This window comes from Tyto alba, unplaced genomic scaffold, assembly GCF_018691265.1.
Source record: "Tyto alba isolate M040663 unplaced genomic scaffold, T.alba_DEE_v4.0 Super-Scaffold_42, whole genome shotgun sequence".
NCBI classification, from domain to species: domain Eukaryota; kingdom Metazoa; phylum Chordata; class Aves; order Strigiformes; family Tytonidae; genus Tyto; species Tyto alba.
The window spans coordinates 32,339,268-32,363,620 of record NW_024881318.1 but is presented as its reverse complement, the minus strand read 5'-3'; the positions used below and the strand labels follow the sequence as shown (position 1 = coordinate 32,363,620).

The window sequence follows — 24,353 nt, the reverse complement described above, 5'->3', positions numbered from 1 at the left end:
GATTTCAGTGCCTCTGCTGATGGATGGAGTTTTACCTTACACATTTTCTGAGGTGAAAATGTGTCTCAGTTGTCAGGCCACAACAACTGGAAATGCTTCTACTTTAACAACAATAAAAATGTCTTCCTTGTTCCACAATGTAGGAATTGCATTTCTGTGGCAACAAATAGGTTTGTATAGAAAGTATTATTGAAGTAATTTAATATTAAAAACAGTTGAATAAATAAGATGTAAATGTAGCATTTGGAGATATAAAAGAGTTTTAAAGGATGGGAAGAACATTACATAAATGTGAAGAAGTCTGATCAATAAGAGAGATACCAATTTTGTTTGGTAATTAGTGAAATAACATTTAATCGACTGCTTCACTTGGCTTGGAGGTAGGAGTGGAGGAAATACACCTTTATTTTTGCTCCTAAGGTCTGTAAATTATGATAAATTGAGAGATTTGCAAATATATGTGCTGTAAATTACTGCTTAGTTTTATCTTCAGGGAGAAACAAGAGTGGGAGGGCATGAGAGACAAAGTCAGAAAGTGGTACAGAGTCTCACCAGTAAATGCTGCCACAACACACAAGCATAACATTTGATCTGTTTTTCAAGGAAAATTGTATTCACTGGTATGTTTTGTTCTGCAAATAATCAAAGATATTGATGCTATAGTCGGCATCAGATTCTGTAATAAGGAAGATGATATTGCTCTTAATCATTCAGTCGTAGGTTAATAAAGCCATACTGTTAGGCTTAAATAGGAAATAAAATTGTTCAGTACCACTGAAGTGAGCAGAAATTACATTCAGTTGTGTGCTGTATGTGTTAAGTGTATATACACTCCACTCTCACCAACTGAGTGTGTCAGTGGAATCACTCCTTTAAAATAATCTGTTGAAACAGAAAATGTGGATTCTGCTGATTTGCGTTTTTGCTCCTGGAAAGGATACTTGTTTTCTCTGGAAAATATTTTAATTACAGTAGGAAAATGAGAAACTAAAATTTTTTGTTTCTTTACTTTTTATATTTTAATTTCCTTCAGAATTGTTGCATCCTGGGAGAAAAAAAAGACACTGAAACGAAACATTTTCCCGATAGCTGGAGCAAGTCAAATGAACCTTGAAGATTTTTCATCAAATGTACTTATAATTTTGATAGCTTTCCTGTTTTCTAGCAGCAATCCCTAAGCTTCAAAATTATCTACAAAAACTGTGAAAAAAGAACCAAGTAGACAATCATCTCACCAACAGATCTTGAGGTAGAAATCTCAGTGAACAAAACGTGTTTATTCTGCACTTTTTTTTTTTTTTTTTTTCTAATTTGAGAGCAGATCTTGTAATTCTCAGTGAGAGATATGCCTACTCATAGTTCATGCTTTGTGAGGGTTAGCAAAAAGGTAACTTTTGCTTACTTTACAAGTTGATGATTTCAATGTAGAAATCTTTATATATATATATATATATATATATTTTTAATTAAAATAGTTCACAAAAACAGGCTAAATAGGTCAGCTACTAATACTTTGCTTTTCCGTAATTATTTGGAACTTCTCTTCTAAATAACCGTTACAGGCCTCACATGAGCACTGGACCCAGAAGGTCATCCGTGTGTGAAGGAACAGCTCTTCATAGAAAGGAAGCAGGTAGTGACACCTCCTTGCTGTTGCTTGGCCACACAGGCAGCAGAGCTGTCAAATCACCCTCAAACTAAAGAAGGAAATCTGAGGTTGAACTCTCAGTCTGTTTTTAGATAGGGAGTGGGAAGGATTCAGTATTCTGCCTCTCCTTCCTGCGCCGCCCCTTCACAAACTACTATTCAACAGTGGTGGGTTTTTTTGTTGGTTTTTTTTTTTTTTTTTTTTTAAGTGAGGACAGTAATAAACCCCAAACTTTGGCGCCATCCTTTTAAGCTTCATATGCAGCTGCCTCAGTTCTCTTCTGTGACACTAACCTCCCTTTCTCCTCATCTTTTTTGTGTATCTGCCTGTTTCCCAGGAACTGGAACTTCTTTATAGTTCTTTGAAAATACGTTTCTGGTTGGCTCCTGTATTATCTGTGTCGAGCTGAAACTGTAGTATCTGTGTGGGGGGTGAAGGCAAGGTTTTGAATCTGGAACCTTCCAGTGGAACTGCACGTAATACCAAACACATTGAGTCAGTGTTTAATAACACCACCTGAAAGCTTTTTTTTTTTACTTCAAGAATGGTGGGAACTTCCCCTGCTCAGCTGTGCCCTGGGAAACACACCCTCTTCATCTGGAATAACCAAGGAGTCAGTGATGGCTGAAGGAGGAGCAATTCTTTCTGTAGGGCAGGACATCCAAGAGTGTGTTGGTGATAGAGATGTGACTCACAGAGACTCCAGGTCCTAGTATGTAATGATATTTGTGGTTGCACTGAAGGGCCGCTCTGTGAAAGGCAATTTGCTTGTTCTCTTTTATGCTAGTTAAAGCCTCAACCCTGCAAACTGCATCCACACAGTCAGCCCTGAACTGTATTGATGTTTGAGGGGATTTGCTGGTTCATGGGGATACCTGGAAAGGTTTGTTGGCAGGATCGTAGCCCAGTGCTATGCCTGGGAGACTTGCAGTGTGCTTTTGCTTCACTGTCAGTACACAGGAGTTAAATGTGCCAGGATACAATAAAATATATTCTGTCAGCACACAGATTAGTGTGCAACCAACTCATGTATGTATATTTCTTTGCAAAAGAATAGGTTCCAAACTAGGACTTTACAATTTCTATCCTATACAAGTATACCTATATGTGTGTTTATTAATTTTCAGACGTTTAGTACCATTCAGAGTACTTTGACTTCTTTTTCCACCTAGATTGGCAGATTGGTTATTGGACAGAATGGTATCTTATCCACACCTGCTGTTTCATGTATCATCCGAAAGATCAAAGCAGCTGGTGGAATTATTCTAACAGCTAGCCACAGTCCTGGGGGACCTGGAGGAGAGTTTGGAGTCAAGTTTGAGGTTGCCAATGGAGGTAGGTTTTTTCTTAATAACACATTAAATCATTGCATCTTGATATGATGAAAATAAGCTGACAAGGATAACTAGCTGACTTTAACTATGTGTTTTTCATTTATTCTGTTAAAATTATGAAGAACCAGAACCCTTTTTTTTTTTTTTTTTTTTTTTTTTTCCAGTAACAGAAGTGTGTTTGTTTACATGGGTCTGTATAATAGGCATTAAATGTTCCTTGAAGTCCCTGTGGTAGCTGTAAGATTTCTATAAACAAGGGGTTTGCCATCCCATTTTTATAACGTTCTATGTAGTCTGCCAGATCATTGTAACAGTTCTGATCCTTTTATAAAGATGCCTGTGAGGGAGCTCTATTTTGCTCATATTTCTGTGTTGCTTGTCTTGGCATCTACTTTAAAGCATGGAATTTCAGAAGTGCTGTAAGCAGTATAACTCATTGTCTTGTATGGAAGAAAGCACTTCTCATGTTTACCTAGGAAATAACTGCTCTTATCCAGGGAGAGCGTTGTACCATTTTAACTATTGCCATTCCACTGTTAAATAATGGAATTTGTATATATAGCTAATGTCTTGTTTTTCAAAATTGGCAAGTTAACACATGTAGGTATGTTATACATTATGCATGTTTTATGTTAGATCTGTGTACACCCATAAAACATCATGGTGACAATTGCTGACACCTTGTATACCTCACACATGTGGAGTGCTTTCCATCTGAAAAAACTGAAAGTGCTTTTAAAATAATGTTTCCTTCCTCATTTTGAAGGTGGGAGAACTTGAGAAGGGGATGCTTCTCCCTTGTTTAACTGAAAAATGTGCATGGTTAAACCAGTGTGATTTTTATAAACAGAATAGGCTTGAATCCAGGAGAGATTAAAGGGACTGTGTAAGGTCAGACAGTGAGAAAGCCAGGGTCACAGCACAAACATACCAGAGCCGAACCATTAGATGCATTAGCACTCTGTAAACTTTACTGTACCACATGCGCCTAAAATCTGTTTGATAAATGGGTAACAGTTGGTGGAGCATTCTTTTTAGTGTGCTTTGCCTTTTTAAAGAAAATTCAAACAGGCTATTAAGTTTTAAATATGAAACTGTCCTCAAGCAGAGGTCACAAGGTTCGATTATTTATGATAATCAGCAGGCACATAATGAAAAGTAGTTGGTTTAAGTTGCAGCTGAGAAAATGTGGGTTAAGGATTAGGCAAGGCTTTTGAACTAAGAGAATGGTTAGGCATCACAACAAGCTCCTAGGGAAGGCTGTTGCTCTGCCTTCTTGCTCAGTCTGTTTCGCAGATCCAGGTCAGGCAGAAGCGGTTTGTCTCTGTAGCTGTAGGAGAGAATGCAGAGCAACACTGTGGGGTGTCTTTAGCTGGCAGCGTCAGTAGACGATACATTCATCTATCAAGGATGATCTGGAGCTAATGAAGCCTGTCCTCACCCCTTAGATGGATTTGGATTACATGAGTAAGAAGTCATTTTCTAAGCCAAATGAAGAGTTAAGTGACTGTTACTCACAGTGTTGCCTTGGACCATCTGGTACGCTGCATCTGAGATGAAGCACACTAATTTATGTGGCAAAGATGCACCGAATATTGCAGCATTGCTAGAGGAGTGGGAAGTAAGCACTGAAAAGCCAGAGGTTTTGGATTAGGAAGGGGAGCCCGTAAAAGAGCATAAAGGCAGTAATTTTTCAGAGTGGAAGTGTGGCTTTAATATAAGCAATGAAGAGTCAGATAAGCCAGAAAGGACTGTTACTGTAACCCAGACTCAACTCTTGCATTACATATGGCATAACTCATCTGGTAATTTTTGCATCAAGCCTGCAACTTTTATTTGATTGACAGTAAAACTTTAAATACAGATCCAGTCTTCAGGATTTAGCACTAGAAGTAATGCACAAGTAAGATATGATTTCTGTTTCGGAAAGACATAACTGTTCCAGGTCATAATTCCTTGTTAAGAAAGTAAGGTATTTTGAATTCTAACAAAGGTACATTTCATTAAGCCATTGGAGAAAAACTTCAAGAGAACACCACTGTCAAACTGGTAAGACTTTTTAAAATTATATCTAATGAAATAATGTGAAACACAAAGCTATCTTGCCTTCACAAGTGTGCATTTGCAGAAAGCCCTATGAAACGCTGGAAACTGCTGCTAAAGGCCAGGCTTTCATTTAATGTATATGCTGAGATTCTGTGGAGAGTAAAAAATGTCAATCTTTGAGCAGTAAACCCAAAGAAAGACGGCTATGGGTTTTTTGGTTCCCTCAGCCCCCCCTGTCCTGGAAAATGATAGATTTAAATATTCTATGTGAAGCAAAACATTGCAAATAATGCACAGTATTTCCATGTTATATTTTTTCAAAAGCTGTTTTAAGCCTTGGTTACGATGAAAGAACAGACCTTACTATAGTTCTTTGTTTGGGCTTATTCCTTAATAACTCAAATATATTCAGAAAAATGTTTGCTATAGCACTCACTTTTTAAGTAGGGAATCTTGATTTTTAAAAAATGACCCACCACATTCTTTTTTTCTTATAGGACCTGCTCCAGATATAGTTTCAGATAAAATCTATCAAATCAGCAAAACCTTGGAGGAATATGCCATCTGTCCTGATCTCAGAGTTGATTTATCACGCCTGGGAAGACAAGAATTTGATCTGGAGAACAAATTCAAACCTTTCCGAGGTATCAGTATGTCCTTTTATTCATGCTACATCCATTGATTCTAAGTATTAGAATTTCTACAGAATGATAGTGGGTAATTATTTAAACAGAACTTTATTTCTTCAAAGTGCCTTACTAAAAGTTCTCAAAATATTAGGCAGTATAAGTAACTGTTGCATTTATTTTGCACATAAAGAAGATGACTCAAGGACTTCAAGTGCATCAGGCCTCACCATTTACCCAAATGCTTTTACCAGATATATGTGCTTAGGCTTATTAGTAGATAAACACCAAACACAAATATTTTTGGTCTATGAATGGTTTGCTCATGAAAGTCTAGGTGACAAAAGAGTTCGTGAGAGTCTCAGTTTATTCATTCTTTGCTCATACTTTCTGAAAAGTTGTGGGTTGTGTAGGGTGCTATGCTGCCATTGACTCCAAGTATAAAGGGAGTGCTTAAGCACATGTTTAATTTTAAGCATGTGAACGCTTTTCTGCCTACACTTGATTTAAAATGAGCAAACACAGCCATTCTGTCCTGAAGGAGTCAGAAGCAAAGGAAGGGGTCCAGACAGTATTTCAAATTCTGTAAAAGTCCGTGTGCCCCGGCCCCGGCCCTAGCACCCGCAGCCTCAAGAACTCTTCCTCATTCCTGATGTCCTAGAATTAAAGCTAGTTTATTTTCCACTAAAACATTATATTTTGAGACAAAGTGCATTTTGATAAAGAAAATTTTTGATTCAAAAAAAAAATCTTAAATTAGGATTTTCTTTTTTTTATTGCAAAAAACACGTTCAGCTTTTGAGGCAAACAAAAGGCATAGAAAATTCAGCTCTAGCACCACACTGGAATCGTATGATTGCCACAGTTTTAAATTCTGCTTTTTCAACTTTTTGATTTCTCTAAATTTTATTTTTCTAAATGAAAATGAGAAGCCAGCCCACCCCACTCCCAGGTAGTATACAAATAGATTAAAAATAATTGCAAGTTTGTCTGAATGTTTTTCTAAGGAAAAATAATTTCCAGATCACCTCTTCCCAGAATACATCATCCTGGGACAGGAGAGCTGCCAGTGATCCCTACTGAGGCAATGTAATTGGCTTACAAGTGCATGAATAAATGTATTTTACACACATCTGAATGTAGAATGAAAGTGCAGAAAGAATAAAAGTAATATAGAAAGTATTTTAAGATACTCTCTGATGTATTTAAAACTTCTGCTTTTTCATTTGTATGAACTAACTCCTGTGAATCAAGGCTACAGAGGTATTGAAGCAACTGAGAGTAAACCAGTGTAGTTTGGCAGGAGCTAAAATAATTTAATCCTACACAGCACTTCATTTTAATGTGTGTGAGCAGCTCCACTGAATATGAGGCATTTGTTCATATGTGTAAAGCTTAGAGCTGACTTAAACATCGTTAAGAGCAGAGCACAGGGAATATTCAATAATGTAATTTTAGTGAATCATTGAGACTTTCAACATATACCATAGAATTAACTAATTTTCAAATAGGTTTTAGAGGTTGTTTTTCAGCCTTGTGAACCTTTTTCTGTTTGTTTGTTTTTCCATTCAAGTGTACTGCCACAATCTATTCTAAGCATTTTTCTTGAGCTGAAAAAATGTGTGTCATTTTCACGTTATCCTAGAGAAAAGCATTAGGGTGAGGTCAGTGTTTCTGAGGAAAACTGCCTAATATTCTAAGTAATAATTTAACTTGTAACTAAAATATTTCAAGATACTAATTTAACCAGATAAAAAGACATTTGTGTAACATATGCTTTTTAATTTAATCAGGAAAAGTAATACATTCCAAGATGACTGAGAAGCTTGGCTTTTGACAGTTGTTTGGTAACTGCTTTCATTGTGACAGACTTGCTTTCATTAATTCATTTTAGTTTAATCTTTTATATCCAATGGAACTAGAAAAATTCTCTGCACTCTGCTTTTATGAATTTAGAATTCAAATTAGAAAGACCTTAGCAAAAATCAGATGTTGTGTCTGATCCTAGCTTTCCTAAATCAGTGAGATATAAAATGCAAAAGTATAGTGGTGGTAGACTGACAACAAACTGAAGACAAATATTCCAAGTGCCAAAACAGAGGAGAATAGGCTATATGTGTCTCCTGATGAAATGATGGAGATAGATACTGCTGTCAGATAGAAGAAATAGAACACGTGGCTTCAACTTGGCATGACCTTCTATCCTCTGAGAATAAACCTGTTTAGCTTTAAAAGTCGTTCAGTGATTTCATGAATGATAAATAGTTTACTTTGATGTAATATACTCTCATAAATGTTTTCAGTGAAATAGGAACTGTCAACTTACATGACCTCTGCAGTTCTTTCACACTCAAAACTGTTGGTCTTTGTAAGGCTTAAGGCTTGATGGTGGCCACACTGAAATCAGTGGAAGACTTTGACTTTTCCTCTGTGGGCTTCAGAGTAAATCCATATTATGTTGAGGTTGCATGCTCTGATTTTAGTTGAGGTGCATGGCTGGTGAAATTGTGCTGAAAGAGATATTTTCCCATGTGTGAATGGTTGTGATTTTTTTTCTACAAAATTTTTCTAGTGGAAATTGTGGATTCTGTGGATATCTACCTCAATCTCCTTCGCAGTATTTTTGACTTCAATGCGATCAGAAATTTACTGACCGGACCCAACCAGATTAAAATAAGGATTGATGCCATGAATGGAGGTATGAACTTAAATTGCTATCAGGACAAAATTGTAGGTACTCTGCAACAGCTTCCCAATAAAGATGGTACGCTGCAATAGTTTCCCAGTAAAGGTACAGCATGTAAAAGTCAAACTTTTTAGTAAGGTTAAGGGTAGTAAGAAAGGATTTGAAGATTTTACTAGTAGCAAAGGCAGTCTTAACAATTGGTTAGGTCCCTTATTAGGCAAAGAGGTTTATCTTTCTCGATAAAGTCAAGTCATATGTGTCTGTAAATGTTCTCTTTCTGCATTTGGAATCAAACAGGATGAGGTCATCTTGCCATGAGGGTTACCAAGGAGGTTACAGGTAAGTCTGAATAAGATGCACTTAGGAGTCCTTAAAAAGTTGGCTGGGACCTCTGTCTCAGTAATGTTAACTGTTAAAAAAATTTCAGTGTACTAGAGGCAAGGTGAGAGTAAGTGTCATAGAAGAGGGCAAGGGGACCAATTTTTTGCTAATATTAAAAGTTGTAAGCTCTATCACTTGGGGAAACAGATTAGTATGAGATCTATTTTAGGCTACATCAATTAAAAATCAAGCTTTCTACAGATAATGACTTGAAGGATAAGAATGTAAGTAATGCTGTTCAACATTATCTTATGGAAAACCAAATCCATCAAACAAACCAAGTTTTATTCTTTAACGGGATTACAAAGTTAGACTGATCAAGTGAGTTGGATAGACTTGCAAAGATTTTGTAGAGTATTTTATCTAATACACCGTGATAGTCACTGTTCAAAAGATGGTAGTGGGCATACAGTCAGTGTGAATACCCAGTTTTGCCAGACTGTGGCAAAAGGGCAGATGGTGTCCTTGAACAGTGCAGAGGGAGCGGTGAGGAAGGCACTGCCTCCTGTCACATACAGTACTGCAGAGAATGTTACTCAAATAGTTTGTAGAGCTCTGATGTCCAGATTTCAACTGAGTGTTGAAAACTTTTACATGTCAAAAAGATGCATAGTCTGGCTCAGGGTTAGAGAATGTGGTGCATCCCAAAAATTTGAAAGGACTGAGTTTGTTTACTTTATTTGCAAGGTGATAGAGAATTGGCTTTATGACTTTGTATCTTGGAGGAGAAAAAGCCATACTATAATACATAGTACACATACAGTAAGTGCATACAAGAATATTTGTTCATATAACAACAAAAGTTTTTATTTTTTTTCTGCAGAAAAATGATTTCTCTGTCTTCTATTACCCAAAATACCAAAAAGAATCAATAGTGAGAAGTTGAGGCCAGACAAATCCAAATTGAAATGTTGCTCACATTTTTATGGGTAATAGTGAAGAACCACTGGAGCAATCTACCAAAGATAATTGGAATTTGTCCTTCTCTTGGTGGAATCAGATCAAAAGATTTTCTGGATGAGATGCGTTAGCCGAAAGTGAGACACTAGCCACAATATAGTAAACATTAGAGAGGAGCACACGTGTTTGTGGACAGACTGTACCTTACAAAGTTTCTTTTAGCTCTACACCTCTGGATTATGTGCTTTTATGCCTGTAGACATTGATAGCTTAACACTGACATAGAAGAGAGTAATTTGTCAGGAGTCTGCTCTTGATAAGAACCCGAATCATTGTTTACTGTATGTTTTACAGAATTAGCATCTAAATATTTTTGTACACAAGTTTCTCACATAGTTTTCCTCAGGTTACAGTGGCTCCAGTTAGCATGATTTGGGAGTATGGTACGAGAAAGAGCACGAGAGAGTGAGCAATTAATCATTAATTTTTTACCCCTGATTGACCTGTTCACATCTGCTTCAGGGATGCAGAGGGTTCAGTCAGCTGTTAGTGTCCATTCGGCTGCCGAATGCGTATAATAATTAAGATTATATAATAACATGAGCTGTGGTCTTTGTTGACCATATCTTTAACAAAATAAAGAAGTTATTTTGGAGTTAATTTTGAAAAAGTTTTTATTTATTATCTACATGTTTGTAATTAAAATGTGGTAAAATTCTTCGGTGGACAAACGTGTGGTAATTTTAACATGAATTGCAATGCTGAGGTAAGTTTATTTATATAAAGCCCTACTCTTTACTTTCTTTGCTATTATGTGTTAATCTGTTGTTTGCATTTCAGGACACGTATAATAGTGTCTTACTTTTATTCTAGTGAGAAAACCCCCTCTATGTGTATGATAATTTCTCTACTTAATAATACGTAAAACAACCCATTCAGTCATTACTTTTTCACTTCCACTAGTAGGGAACTGTGTTTTTAATGCTGAATTGGCAACTGATTATTTACTAAGGGGACAATCACATACTCCTCTGTGAAGTAATAGTTTGGTTTTTGTTGCTAGGACAGATGTATGGAATTGCTGAAAGTATGTTTCATATCAAGTCTTCATGGTGCTGTGAAAAATTTGAATGTCAAGCATACGCTTTTGTGATTGCATGTCAGATTTCTGTTTTTACAGTTATGGGACCTTATGTGCGAAGAATCCTGTGTGATGAACTGGGAGCTCCTGCAAATTCTGCCATAAACTGTATTCCTCTTGAGGATTTTGGTGGACAGCCTCCTGATCCCAATTTAACATATGCAACTGCCTTGCTGGAGGCTATGAGAGGTGGCGAGTATGGATTTGGAGCTGCTTTTGATGCTGATGGAGTAAGTATTTTGATCTATCTGGAGGTTTTGCCATAATTGTTTTGTCTGAGGTCAGATATTCAAGTATAATTTATTTACTTTTCAGTAAACTCTCGAAGTTGAAAGTGATATTATATTCAGGTACAGATGACAGCATTTGTGACCCGTAACTCAGACACATATGTTGTCATTTGCCTCTGTAGACAACTGCAGATCAAGCAGGATTTGCATGCAGAATGAGAGTTCTTTAAATATTAGGCTGGTTTTATCTTGTACTAGTGTAAAACTTCAATTTTCTGGTTGGAAGAGACAGCATATATAGATAATAGGACTTGCCACAGTAAGTAGTAGCTAAGTCAAATCCTTTTTGGTTAACATCATAAATTGAGGGATCTTTAGCTAAATAAAGCACTAAATTATTGTCTCTTTTTTTTTTTTTTTTTTTTTTTTTTTTTTTTTTCATGTCATACTGTCAGCATTGTAAACAGTGAAGTATTAGAGAAACAACTTTCTGTCCTAACTGGGTGGGAGAAAGATGAAAAGTTTCTGAAGAACAGAAGCTGTTTTCTGCTATCAGTAAACACAAGACACCCTCCTACTCCCTGTATAGTGTGTGTCACTGGCAAAAAGATTCTCCTACACAAGCATTCCCTGGCAGAAATAGACCTATTGAAGTGTCATGTAGGAGGCTGAAACTAGGGACTTATCTGAGCTTTGATTTGCAAGGCTGGAGAGAGTGATGGTGTGATAGTGAGATTATAAATATGCCAGGATGATGCCAATAAATTATTCTGTCCTAAGAGGGATGTGCCTGTTCTTTTTTTCCCTACCTACAGTGGATCTAATAAAAGAAATTGCCACTCCCCAAAACATGTAATTTAAGATGCTTTTTTGAATTTCTTTTCTTCTCCAGGACCGCTACATGATCCTTGGCCAAAATGGTTTCTTTGTTAACGCATCAGATTCATTGGCTATAATTGCTGCCAATCTGTCTTGCATTCCATACTTTTGTCAAATGGGTGTCCGAGGATTTGGCAGGAGCATGCCTACCAGCACAGCCCTGGACAAGTAAGATATAACATTTATTTGTATCACCTTGGTCATTACATTAGTTACCTCTCTGTTTTGTACTACATAGCAATTCAAAAATTGTAAAGTCTTTTGATAAGGGCTTCTAATTTTCTCTATTGTTATGTGCTTTATTTTTTTAACTAGTTTCAATGATATTGCGATGATCCCTAGACTAATTTTACCAGCCTTTACTTGGATGAAATTAGTCTAATTCAGCCTAGAAAAGAAATAAATAGGTTAAATGTTTTTGAGAGTACAAACATTTAACTGGTGATTCCTTTCCAAATAATTTTACTCTTTTTTAATGTAAACAATAGGTTACAGCCTAATCTAGCAGCCCTTCTTAGGAAAGTAATGGAAATTTAATACAGATAAAGTATTAATTCAGTAGTAAAAAAGCATTTAAAATACCAACCAACCAAACACCCCGTCAGCTTTTAATCTGTTGAAATACATCATCTATTATGATACAAAATGTCCAAGAACGGACTGCAGGCAGTTATGAAGTCCATTCCCAGTTTCAAAGCAGGTTGAAAGTATGCCTAAAGCTATTTCTGACAAGTCCAAACTGCTCTTAAAATATTTGCTGGATGTGCATCTTTTGTAAGCAGCTGAATTTTGAACAAGTATCATCCAGGCCTAAATTTTCAGTAAATACTGGCATAAGAGGAGTCAGCTAAATATTATTGCCTTATACATTCTGTGTGGAAAATTATTCATGGAATCAGTTGTGTCTCAGTGTTGAACTGGTTGTGTAGCTTTACTAACATAAGAATTATCTTCTACCCCTGTTAAATGCGTCTGATCAGCAAACAGTAATTTTAAAGTGGAATGTAGCTTGTATGAAAAGGTTGGTTGCTCTTTAAAAAGCAAGGATACTAGGGTGCTTCCCTATTCAGGAAATTTCTGAAAGTTGCTAAATTCAGAACTAGCGGTTTCCTTTAATGCTGGACAGAGTCTTCAGGGAAATATTCTTTACTTGGAGGTAGATGGTATAGCTTAAAGAAATAGTGTTAGGTCAGGGTTTGCTGTATTTTGTTTATTATGTTTAGAGATCCAAAATCTCATTGTTTAATTGAAAGCTACCTGTTATATTGAAATACTATATAAAATAAATAGGCATTGATTTTGGATATAAACCCCAGGATATCTGCATTCCTCTAAGACTTGAAGAAACAGTGGCATTTAGATATGTTTGTCTGTCTTCTTTTCTTAAAGTTCAGTAAGCATGTCAGAAAGTATGAATGTTCTGAGGTCCCCTTCAATAACACTGTGGCTATTTGAATTATGTTCTTGACAATGTTTACTTGACCTTCTGGAGCACAGATTGTCTCATGGTGATTACTGCCTTATTTAGTTCTGTGGAACTAAGTCTGATTATTAAATAAAACTGAGAAATTGATACTGATGGAAGGAGGTAAATATTTTCCCAGTCATTCTTACAAATATTTATTATTATGAAGTTTGAAGTCTGTATCCAGGGCACTTGATTTTTTTTTTCCCTTTTGTTTTGTGGTTGTCTTTGTTTTCCTTGAAGATTAAGTTACATGTTTTCAAAATTGGTCACTTTTATTTTGTGACTCATTTACATACATCACAATCCAAAATACCTGAGTTTTAATTTTCTGTAAAAATGCCATAATGTTGTCCAGAGATTCTCATGCTTTGGTAGCCAAAATTGCTGCTTAACTTAGCAGTGCCAGTGTTGAACTCACAGAAGAGCCCAGCTTAGACCTGAAATCACAGTCAATAGTTCATCTTAAACAAGTCACTCTTCCTATGTCTTGGCTGGCTACATGGATTGGAACACAATAAGGAGTATCATAAACACCTGCCTCAGAAGTTCACTGTGTGGCTTAGTGGGCCATCGTGTCTTCCAGGATTCACAGTGAAGCCCACCATAAGGAACTGCTGAACTTCCAGGAGAGATGGTTGTTTATAAGACATATTTTTCAGTAAAATTGTAGAATGTAATTGTCTGAAATCCAATCTATTACTTGAAGAAGTGGCTAACAGAGAGGTTGATTCTCAACATATGTTTCATGTTGAACTGAATTCAATTTTAATTTATCTATAGACATAAGGGACAGTTCCACTAGTGTCAGTGAAATCTTACAGTGGGACAGCGAGTATAAAAGAATATGTGTAAGGCATTCATGTTTCCATTTCCATGGACTTACTAGCCAACTTGCAAGGAAAAAAAAAAGTCTTATGGAAGAACGAGAGTATTCCCAATACAATGATGCAAGAAGAAAAAAAACAAAGATTGACCAATTCTGTGTAGAACTTAGCACACCAGTATGATGTTTAATATTAAAATTCTAAAACCTCCGTCTATACTTCTGCAATAGGAAGGAAAATCCCCTCTTCTAAAATGTGATGTCTAATACCAGATAGCATCCTCTCTGTGTTTGCTGCTGCATGTCTCACCTCCAATGTAATAAAATCAGAAAGGAAAATATTTTGTGTTCTGAGTAGAATATTCAGGAAAGTATGGATAACACTACTTGCTTAAGTACTGCAATTGGTTTCAGGTTACTGCTGTCTAGTGTATGCTTTAAATCAATTGGTTTGTTTTTTTTTTTTTTTTTGTTTCTTAATCCCTTTTATTGCTCTCTAATGGACTGGTTTTATGTGCTCCAGAGACAACTGTCACAGAACTCTTTTGTATATCTACTTATAAAGCTCATGCTCTAGAAAGTAAACATAAAAAATTAATTTAAAAACTGTACTGTGACTAATTTTGGCAGGAAAGAAGGAAATAACCACAAAATAATGGAGGCTGGAAAGGATGCCTGGACATCATGTAGTCTAGGACCCTTGTTCAAAGCAGGATCAACTAACTTGGGTTTCTAAAAGCCATGTCCACTTGGGTTTTGAGTATGTCCAAGGTTGGAGACTCTACAGTCTTTCTGGGCAACCTGTGCCAGTATTTCACCACTCTCAGAGTAGAAAAGTTTTTCCTTAAGTAGAAACAAAATTTCCTGAATTTCAGTTTGTGCCCATTGTGTCTTGTCCTATTATTGGTCACTGTTAGAAAAGTCTGGCTCTGGCTTCCTTACATGCCCACCCCTCTGGGTATATATGCACATTGACAAGATTTCCTCCCTGAACCTTCTCTCTTTGAAGCTTATCAATCCCACCTCAGCCTCTCCTACTATGACAGATGCATCAATCCCTCAGTCAACTTTGTGGCCTTTTTGCAGAACTGCTCCAATAGGTCCAGAACTGGACTCGGGACCCCAGATTTTGTCTCTCCAGTGCTAAGTAGTGAAGAAGGCTGAACTCCTTTCACCTGCTGGCAATGCTCTTCTAATGCTACGCAGGATGTTGTTGGCCTTTGCTGTAAGGTCTTATTGCTAGTTTATTTTCAACTCATGGTCCACCAGGACCTCAGGTCCTTTTCTGAAGAGCTGCTGTCTACCTGTTTGGCCCCCAGTATGCATTGGTGCTGGGGATTATTCCTCCCCATGTGCAGGACTTGGTGACATTGCCCTGTACTGACTTTCATGAGGTTCCTGTTTGCCAGTTTTTCCAGCCTGTTGAGGTCCATCTGAATGGCAGCACAATCTTCTGGTATATTGCTCCTTCCAGTGTTGTACTGTCTGTAAACTTGCTAAGGGTGTACTCCGCTCTATTGTCCAGGTCATTAATGAAGACATTAAAGAATATTGGCCACAGTATTTACCTATGGGGGGCATCCCCTGATAGCTGGCCTCCAGCTGGATTTTGTGCTGCTTATCACAACCATTTGAACCTTGGAGTTCAGCAACTTTTCAGTGTTCAGTGACTTAACTTTTCACCTAAGTGATCTCACTGTTGACTTAACTCTTCTATGTTTCATCATTTTGTGAGGATGTAACGAGAGAGAGAGAGTTGGAAGGTTTGATAAAGCCAAGATAGACAATATCCACTGCTCCCTTCGTATTCTCTGAGCCTGTCACCTCATTGTAGAAGGCTATCAGATTGGTCAGTCATGATTTCTTCTTCATAAATCCATGCTGACATGAAGGACCTGCTTGTCCTTCATGAGTGTTGAAATGATTTCTGGATTAGTCTCTCCATGACCTTCCCAGGTATTAAGGTGAGACTGACTGGTTTGTAGCTCTCTAGATGTTCTTTCTTGCCACCCTTGAAGATAGGAGTGGTATTTACTTGCATTCAGTCCTCATAAGGCTCCATCAGTTGCCATAACCTTTTGAAGATAAGAGTAGCCTTGAAATGACTCTCAGCAACTGAGACCTTATGGACTTGTGTATGTCTAGTTTGCTGAAGTGTTCCCCGATGTGTTCCTCCTCCACTGAGGTTAGACCTTGCTTGCTTAAGATTTCCACTCATCCCTCACCTCACTCTTGTCATTAGAAGACTCTTATGTTACATAGTGCTAGTTATAGTAGAAAGTGTCCTGGGTTGAGTGAGTGGTGGAGTTTTATGGTGGCAGGGGAGGGGGCTATAGGGGCAGCCCCCTGTGAGAAGCTTCTCGAAGCTCCCCCAGCTCCAAGTCAGACCCACCTCTGCACCAAAACTGAGCCAATCAGCTGCGCCTCTGCGATAACTGTATTTAAGAAGGGACGTGGTGACAGGGCAGTGGGACTTGGGAGGAGGAGTTGCTGCAGCTTGCGTGAACACCAAGGTCAGTGGAGGAACGGAGAAAGAAGGGAGGGGGGAAGGTGTGCTGGAGCAGAGACCCCCCTGTATCCTGTGGTGAGACGGCAGGGCGGCCCCCCCCACCACCCATGAAGATCTACGGTGGAGCAGACATTGATTTATGGCCTGTGGCTTCCACTGGGATGGTCAAGGTGCTGTGCCCAAAGAAGGCTGGGGTCGTGTGGGAAAAGGTAGCCCCGCTGCTGTAATTCAGCTGCTGGGAGGATTGCAGCATGCGGGGGGAGTCCCACGCCGGAGCAGCTCGGGAACGGGCTGCAGCAGGGAGAGAATCCAGTTGGAGAAAGTTATTGACCCATGATGGAGCAGTGTGGGGAACGCTGTGGCCCATGGAAGGAATTCATGTCCGAGAAAGTTTGTGGAGGACTGTCTCCTGTGAGAGGGGGACCACGATGGAGCAGGGGGAAGAAGTTCCAGAAGCTCTCGCCACTGAAGATGAAGGAAGTGGCAGCACTGACTGCACCCCCCATTCCCTGCCCCTGTGCCTCTGGGGGAGGAGGTGGAGATATTGGGAGCAGAACTGAGGCTGGGAAGAAGGGAGGGGTGGGGGGAAGGTGTTCTCAAGATGTGGCAATGCTTCTCACTGTCCTACTCTGTTATGTGTCGTTAGTGTCTGTAATAAATGTATGATCTTTTTTTTCTTCCCCTAACGAGTCTGCCTTTTGCTCGTGATCATAAAGGGGAATTTTTCCCCATCCCAGTCCTATCTCGAACCCCAAGCCTGGCTCTCTGTCCCTTCTTATTGCCGGAAGAGAAGGGAGAGAGAAGTGGCTGTGTGGTGGTTGGCTGCTGACCAGGGTCAAACCACTGACAGAAAGTACGAATTGTTAATGTGAGTGAAACATCTGACAGTGAAAACTTGTGGGTATTGGTCAAAATAGACTTAATGAAATAAGTCCTAACGAACTTCCAAATAGTGATTTTAATAAAATAAGTAAAATGTTTTGAGTGAAACATTACAGATTGTCATCTGATGTTAGCTGTGACCTGTCCTGTTTGCGTAATTTTCCAAAACTGCTTAGCTTTTGCCTTCTTCACAACTGTTAACTATTTGAAGTTATACCAGTACTAAACATTGAATTAGAAGCTTCTAAAATGGACATAAAAATATGCATCCAAATATTTATGGTGGGTTGACCTTGGCTGGCTGGCTGCCGGACTACCCACCCAACCACTCTCTCACTCCCTCTCCTCAACAGGACAGGGGGGAGGAAATAGGATGAAACAGCTCATAGGTTGAGATAAAGACAGGTTTATCACTTGCCAATTACTGTCATGGGCAAAATACTTGACTTGGGAAAAAATAATTTAATTTATTGCCACTTAAAATAGATTTGGATAGTGAGAAACAGCAAGCCCACAAATTAAACCAACACCTTCCTCCCAGTCCTTTTTCCCAAGGCTCAACATCATCATTCTTCTGCCTCTGCCACCTTAAGTGGTACAAGTGGATGAGGATGGGGTCAGTCAGACAGCTCTCTGCCGCTGCTTCTTCCTCACACTGTAACCTGCTCCAGCATGGGTTTTCCTCATGGGCTGTTGTTCTTCAGGAAAAAATGTGGTCCAGTGTGGGATCTTTATGAGCTGCTTTTCCTGTCAGGAAATCTGTCTGCTCCACTGTGGATTTACCCCATGTGCTGCAGGGTAATCTCTGCTCCAACACCTTGAGTGGCTATTCCTCCCCCTCCTTATTCTCTGACCTTGATGTTCACAGAGCTGTTTTTTCTCCAATCCTCACATCTGAGCAGCTTTTTGCCCCTTTTAAGTGTGTTTTCCCTGAGAGGCCACCAGCTTGGCTGCTGGGCTTAGCTGTGCCCTGTGGTGGGTCGGTTGGAGCTGGCTGGAATGAGCTGTGTCTGGCACGGGGCAGCCCCAGCCTCTCCTCACTGGCAAACCCTGCCACATACAACCAGTACAACATCTAAACCAAATCCCTTAAATACTTAAGTATTTATTTCATATCTAGAATATCATTAATTCAAATCAGTATTTATTCAATTTGAGGCAGTAGATGCATAGCAGACCTTCTTATAGACAGAGATTAAGTGGTTTTATTCTTATTCCCTCCAGTCTACATCCATGGGTTTCTCAGACATGTCCCACTTACCTTGCTAGAGTTAGTCTTGAAGTATGACAGCTTGAGTTAGTTGTTATTTGGCCTTTAATGCATGTGCAGTACCATTCACTCCCATGGGAATTGTTGATTAAAAATACTTTGAAAAGTCTTTTTTGTTAGTGAATGAGAAGGAATAAACAAAGGAAAAGGATTTTCAAGCCGACTGGTATCTACATCATATAGTATTATGGACAAGAATAATAACAACACTTGATTAACAAGGGAGGGAAAGCACACTTAAATGGAGTACTTAAAAAAAAGGTTTTTACTGTGCTGTTTAGTGCTGATATTCTTTATTTTCTGTATTTTGTTGGTCTAACACTAGAAATAGAGAAACTTAAAATAAAGATGGTTGAAAAGGACATGGCAACATTTGTAATAGTAGGTGCAGTAGGATAGCAGAAATAGTGGTTAGGAAAAAACCAAACTTATATTCTACTTGTTAGTCTTCCTGAAGAAGTTAGGAAATGCTAGCTTAAGCACATCTAACTAGGATTTAATAATACAGACACTACTCCATAAAGAATTAAAATGGTTGGAAATCTTTTCCCAATGGATGTTACCAGAGTAGGGAAACAGAGATAGCGATGGTCAAAAAGATCTTGCCAGTGAACATCCTTTATTTTTTTTCCTTGAAAGAAGAATGAATTCTGCTAGAAATACTTCATTGTATTTGATGGTGTTATCACAGTGTCTCTGGGATAACTCTTCTTTGGTCATCAGACACCTGCTATTGTCTGAAAGGTGTAAGTTTATTTGTGTCTACAAAATGAATCTTCTTATTGTAATGTATTCAGCTGTCTATTTTGGCCCACTCCTGGACCCTGGTGTCCCTCATGTGAGGGAACTGGATCAATTTATGTCCACTTGTCTACTGTCATCTGAGGTCATGGGTCTCTCTCCTGAAGTCTATGCTAGAGAGCAAATGATAACCACCTCTTCTTATGCTGCATCCATATTGTGTGGCCACAGTTTAGCCTAAATCATTGAACTAGAGATTTTCCTAAGCTAATATGAAAAAAAAAAATAAATCATACATGTACTTGAAACAAAGGATTTGGAACATCTGATGCTTTTTCACTTGTGTGCATGATGATGTGTTGTTTAATAGTTTTTCACAGTGTATTGTTAGACAGAAGGAAACAGTAATCCAGAGGACTCTTAAGTGTTGTTCAGGAATACAGCATCAAAACAAATGGAGCACTGGATTATAAGAGAATTCACTCAAGATGTTTAACATTTACCTGTGTTTGCTTGAAGTGACTGCTGGAGTATACTAGTATGTACTGTAGGGAGAGTGTAACACTTGACAGGAAGCATCTGCTTTAATATGCTCCAACATCAACAGGGTTGTGGCAGTATGTCTCCAAACTTCAATTCCCTGGCGTAACACGTACCCTTAGGTTAGTGTTCTTTTTCTTGTGGGGAATGTGAAGCTGTGTACTCTGTTCAACAAACTATTCTTTTTCATATTCTTGTATTCTGATTTATCTGATGTCTGCATAACAAGAAAGGAAATGAAATACTGAGATGTTAGCTAATGGTCTACAAAATAAGAATGAGAAGGGTGAGTAAAAATTGTTTCTGCAGGAATTATGAAGCTGGGTGTGTGTGGAAAATAGGAGTCAAGTTGGTATGGGAAAATAGGGTTGCTGAGAGAATACTACTGTGTCTGGCATTATCTGATACCCTTGTTTCTACCATCAGGTCATTTCGACATCATGTACATGCTCTTATTATACTTACCCTGGGCAAAGCTAAGCACTCTACCATGCAGCACCCTGTCACTTTACATCTGGTACCCCATCTTTTAATGCAACTTCAACTCGTCAGAGTTCTCTCTGATGATTGTCCATTTACTATCTGGTCAGCTAGAGGCAGGTTTTAGGGGAACCTGCAGTGACAGTGACTGTCCTGATGAGTTTAAAGAAATGTCTTCATACAGTGAAGGGCAGAGATGTGATGATCTCTAAACAAGCTGTCTTGGGTGCAGGAAGGAGGCTGGCCCTGGCAGCAAGAAACTTGTAAATTCACAGTGCTGGTGTAGTGTAGGGTCCATTTTGTCTGAAGCACAGCAGGAAGCTTTGCTTGAATCATAGAATCATTTAGGTTGGAAAAGATCCTTGAGGTCACTGAGTCCAACCACTTCTACCCAGTCTTCCTGTTACTTTCACCTACTCCTTTTCCCTTTTTTTTTTTTCTCCTCTTCCTCTTTTTCTTTCAGCTTTCATTTCTTCTATTCTTATGCTAAACACTTCCTCCTGATTTTGTTAATCTTTGTTCTTTTTCTTATCTTTCACCTTGCTATGTTCTTCCCCCTGTTCCTTTTTTCCCCATCTCCTTCTAATCTAGTTCTGCCTTCTTTTCTTCAAACTCCTCCACCTACTCTTCCTCCTACTCTTGCCTCCTGCTGTTGTCTCCTCCTCCTCTCATCTCCTGTTGCCTTCTACTTCTGTTGTTGCCATCTCCTCTTCCTTTTTATTCCTGTTGCCTCCTCCTCTTCCTGTTTTCTACTGCTGTCTTCTCCTCCGCTTGCCTCCTGTTGCTTCTTCCTCCTCCAGTTCCCTCCGTTTGCCTCCTCTTCATCTTCCTGTTCCCCCCTTTACGTTCAGTGGACCTCCCTATGCTTGATTCTTTAGGACAGGAGCCCCAAACATTATAAGCAGCAATGAATGACATAAAGACATGATAAAAAGTATTAATTCAGCTAACTTTCTGCTTACAATTATTTTGCCCAGTGTTGTGGTTTGAGCCTGGTCGGCAACCAAACGCCATGAAGACACTCACTCCCCCTTCTCTTCCAGCGATGAGAAGGGACAAATGAGCCAGGCTTGTGATTTGAGATAGGACCAGGAGGGGCAGATCACCCATTATGGCCATGGGCAAAAGGCAGACTCGTTAGGGGAAGAAAAAAAAGAACATACATTTATTACAGACACTAACAACAACACTTAACAGAGTAGGACAGCGAGAAGCATTGCCACATCTTGAGAACACCTTCCCCCTACCCCTCTCTTCTTCCCAGGCTCAGTTCTGCTCCCAATATCTCCACCTCCTCTCCTCAGCAGCGCAGGGGCAGGGAATGGGGGGGTGCAGTCAAGTGCTGCTGCTTCTTCCGTCTTCGGTGGGGGGAGCTTCTGGAACTTCTTGCCCCTGCTCCATCATGGTACCCCTATCTCAGGAGACAGTCCTCCACAAACTTTCTCTGATGCGAGTCCCTCCCACAGGCCTACAGGGTGGGGCCGCCCTGCCGTCTCACCACAGGATACAGGGGGTCTCTGCTCCGGCACACCTCCCCCCTCCTTTCTTCCTCCGTTCCTCCACTGACCTTGGTGTTCATGCAGCTGCAGCAACTCCACCTCACCAGTCCCACTGCCCAGTCACCACGTCCCTTCTTAAATACAGTTATCACAGAGGCGCAGCTGATTGGCTCAGTTTCCAAACAGAAGTGGAGCTGACTTGGAGCTGGGGGAGATTTGAGAAGCTTCTCACAGGGGGCAGCCCCGATAGCCCCCTCCCCTGCTACCAAAAAACCCCACTACTCACTCAAACCCAGGACACCCAGTTACAGCGAAGGCTGGATTTCTGCTTACTCATTAATATCAAGTGGTTTGCTCTCTCTTACTGCTTAGAGAGGAACAATACTGCTCCAGGAGTTGGCTTCCAAAGAGTCGGCTGTTTTGTAGGAATTGCCTAAGAAGAGGTCTTCTCTTCATTCTCTGCTTAAGTCAGTTTGCTTTTGTCTCTCACTCCTATGTGGAAGCACTAGAAAAGCAAATTATCTCCACTAACAAATAATGAACATTTCTCTTAGACTTATAGAACAGAGTTACAATAGAAGGAAACCACAAGGGTGTAATGAAGCTTGAATAATGAGCTAGTGTGTACTGTGTTATGTCAAAGTCAAGCTGTGCACAAAAGTTGGTGTAAGTTGAAGGGAAAGTGAAGAAAGAAGGGCTGACTGTTCCTCTGCAAGTTTTTCCCAGGGCCTGATACCAGCCAGGACAGTGCTGTTGAGAATCAGTGGTCTAAACCCAGGTCTCAACCAGGGAATGCAGACCCAAGGAGACCTTCTTTCCTCTTGAAGCACTGAACTTCCTCTGTGTTTTTGTTGAGGAGTGTATTGTCCAGTGTAAGTGCTTCTGCTGCTTCTTCCTGAAAAGCTTAGTCTTCCCTCTTTAAACACTGAAAAAAGTTTTGGATGTATTAATGGATGGGCATTTTATTGCTGTTTAACAGGCAGTATCAGTTAAAGAAACATACCTCTGGCCGTAGAGAGCAGCGTAACACATTCCACTTGTGCCTTTGTGATTATTTCCTTTAATTCTTCATTGACAAACCCCACTTGAATTTTTTTGTCTGTCTTTTCTTGTGAACCTGTAGCTTATTGTTTCTTTGAAACCATCTGCTTTTCTCCTGTATTGTTGATCATCTGTTTTAATGATGAAGTTTGTACCAGCAGCGGGATAGGCAGCTGTGCATTTCTTTATACAGACATCCTTAACTGTTGAGTTGTAAGGGATTCTTACAACATAAAGACTTCTCCAGGTTATAAATACATCTTTCTACGTGGTTAATACTGCGTTAACTCTGTGACTGTGATTTGTTCAAATTATGCCAGTCGTGACCTCACTCTTTATCTCCCTTCAGTAGGATAAATCAGTCTCACTTTCTCTTATCTGGGATAGGCTTGCTGTGAATTTTTGAAGACACCTCTGTCAAACTGAATCCATATGACTTACAAGCAGTTTTTAAATTAGATGGAGCAGAAGGACAAGATCTGTTCTTGAATGCTTCAGAAGAACAATTGCTTAAAACCTTCATGAATATGACTTAACATTGTCGAATCATAACACAAAGTTGCTGAGCACTGTGATGGGAAAATTGTTCAGGATTCATAACTTTAAATAACATTGCAATATTAAAGATAGCCAGATATGTCCTCTGTCTACTCGTGTATCTAGTGAAGACTGGTAGTTTTTCACTATCAACTTTTAATTATGTTATGCAGCTAATTGTTTTATTTACATGGATATGACATGTTTGAAAAGATTTCTGGAGAAAAAAACCCCTGTCATTACAAGACATTGATATCTTTTCATTAGCTGCACATCTTAGTTTTATTTCTACAATGTACTTGTAATCTAGCTGTTAAGCTTTCATCCCTGAATGTTTTCTAAGCAATGGAGGTGATTTATCATTGCAAATATTTTCAAGGATACCTTTAAGGACCTGTCTTTGTCTTCTTTGTGTTTTCTTTGATGCAGGATTTGGTATGCTTTAGTATAGTGTGGTATATTTGACTGTTGCAAGCCCATTTTTGGCTATCCAGTGTTTCATTATCCTAGCCTGTACTGATGAAAACATGCTACCCTCTCTAGTCATGTCAGGCCACATTTCGGATGTATGTGGGGTAAGTGTTTATTCTTAACTTTTCAGAACAGCAGCAGTCACACTCTTAGAGACTTTCTCAGCCAAAGGTGAGACTGAAGCTCTCTCAGTATGTTACATACTTTCGAACATTCCAGGA

General features: G+C 39.1%; 1 protein-coding gene across 1 annotated transcript in view; it reads left to right on the top strand.

The window, feature by feature from the left end:
• Positions 1-24,353, top strand: part of PGM5 (phosphoglucomutase 5) — an 80,939-nt gene that overhangs the window by 5,708 nt on the left and 50,878 nt on the right. The window contains exons 2-6 of the mRNA XM_042804889.1: positions 2,821-2,983; positions 5,526-5,672; positions 8,227-8,352; positions 10,802-10,992; positions 11,885-12,039. Of these exons, the coding sequence (XP_042660823.1) occupies positions 2,821-2,983; positions 5,526-5,672; positions 8,227-8,352; positions 10,802-10,992; positions 11,885-12,039 (782 nt within the window). The remainder of the gene's footprint in view (positions 1-2,820; positions 2,984-5,525; positions 5,673-8,226; positions 8,353-10,801; positions 10,993-11,884; positions 12,040-24,353) is intronic.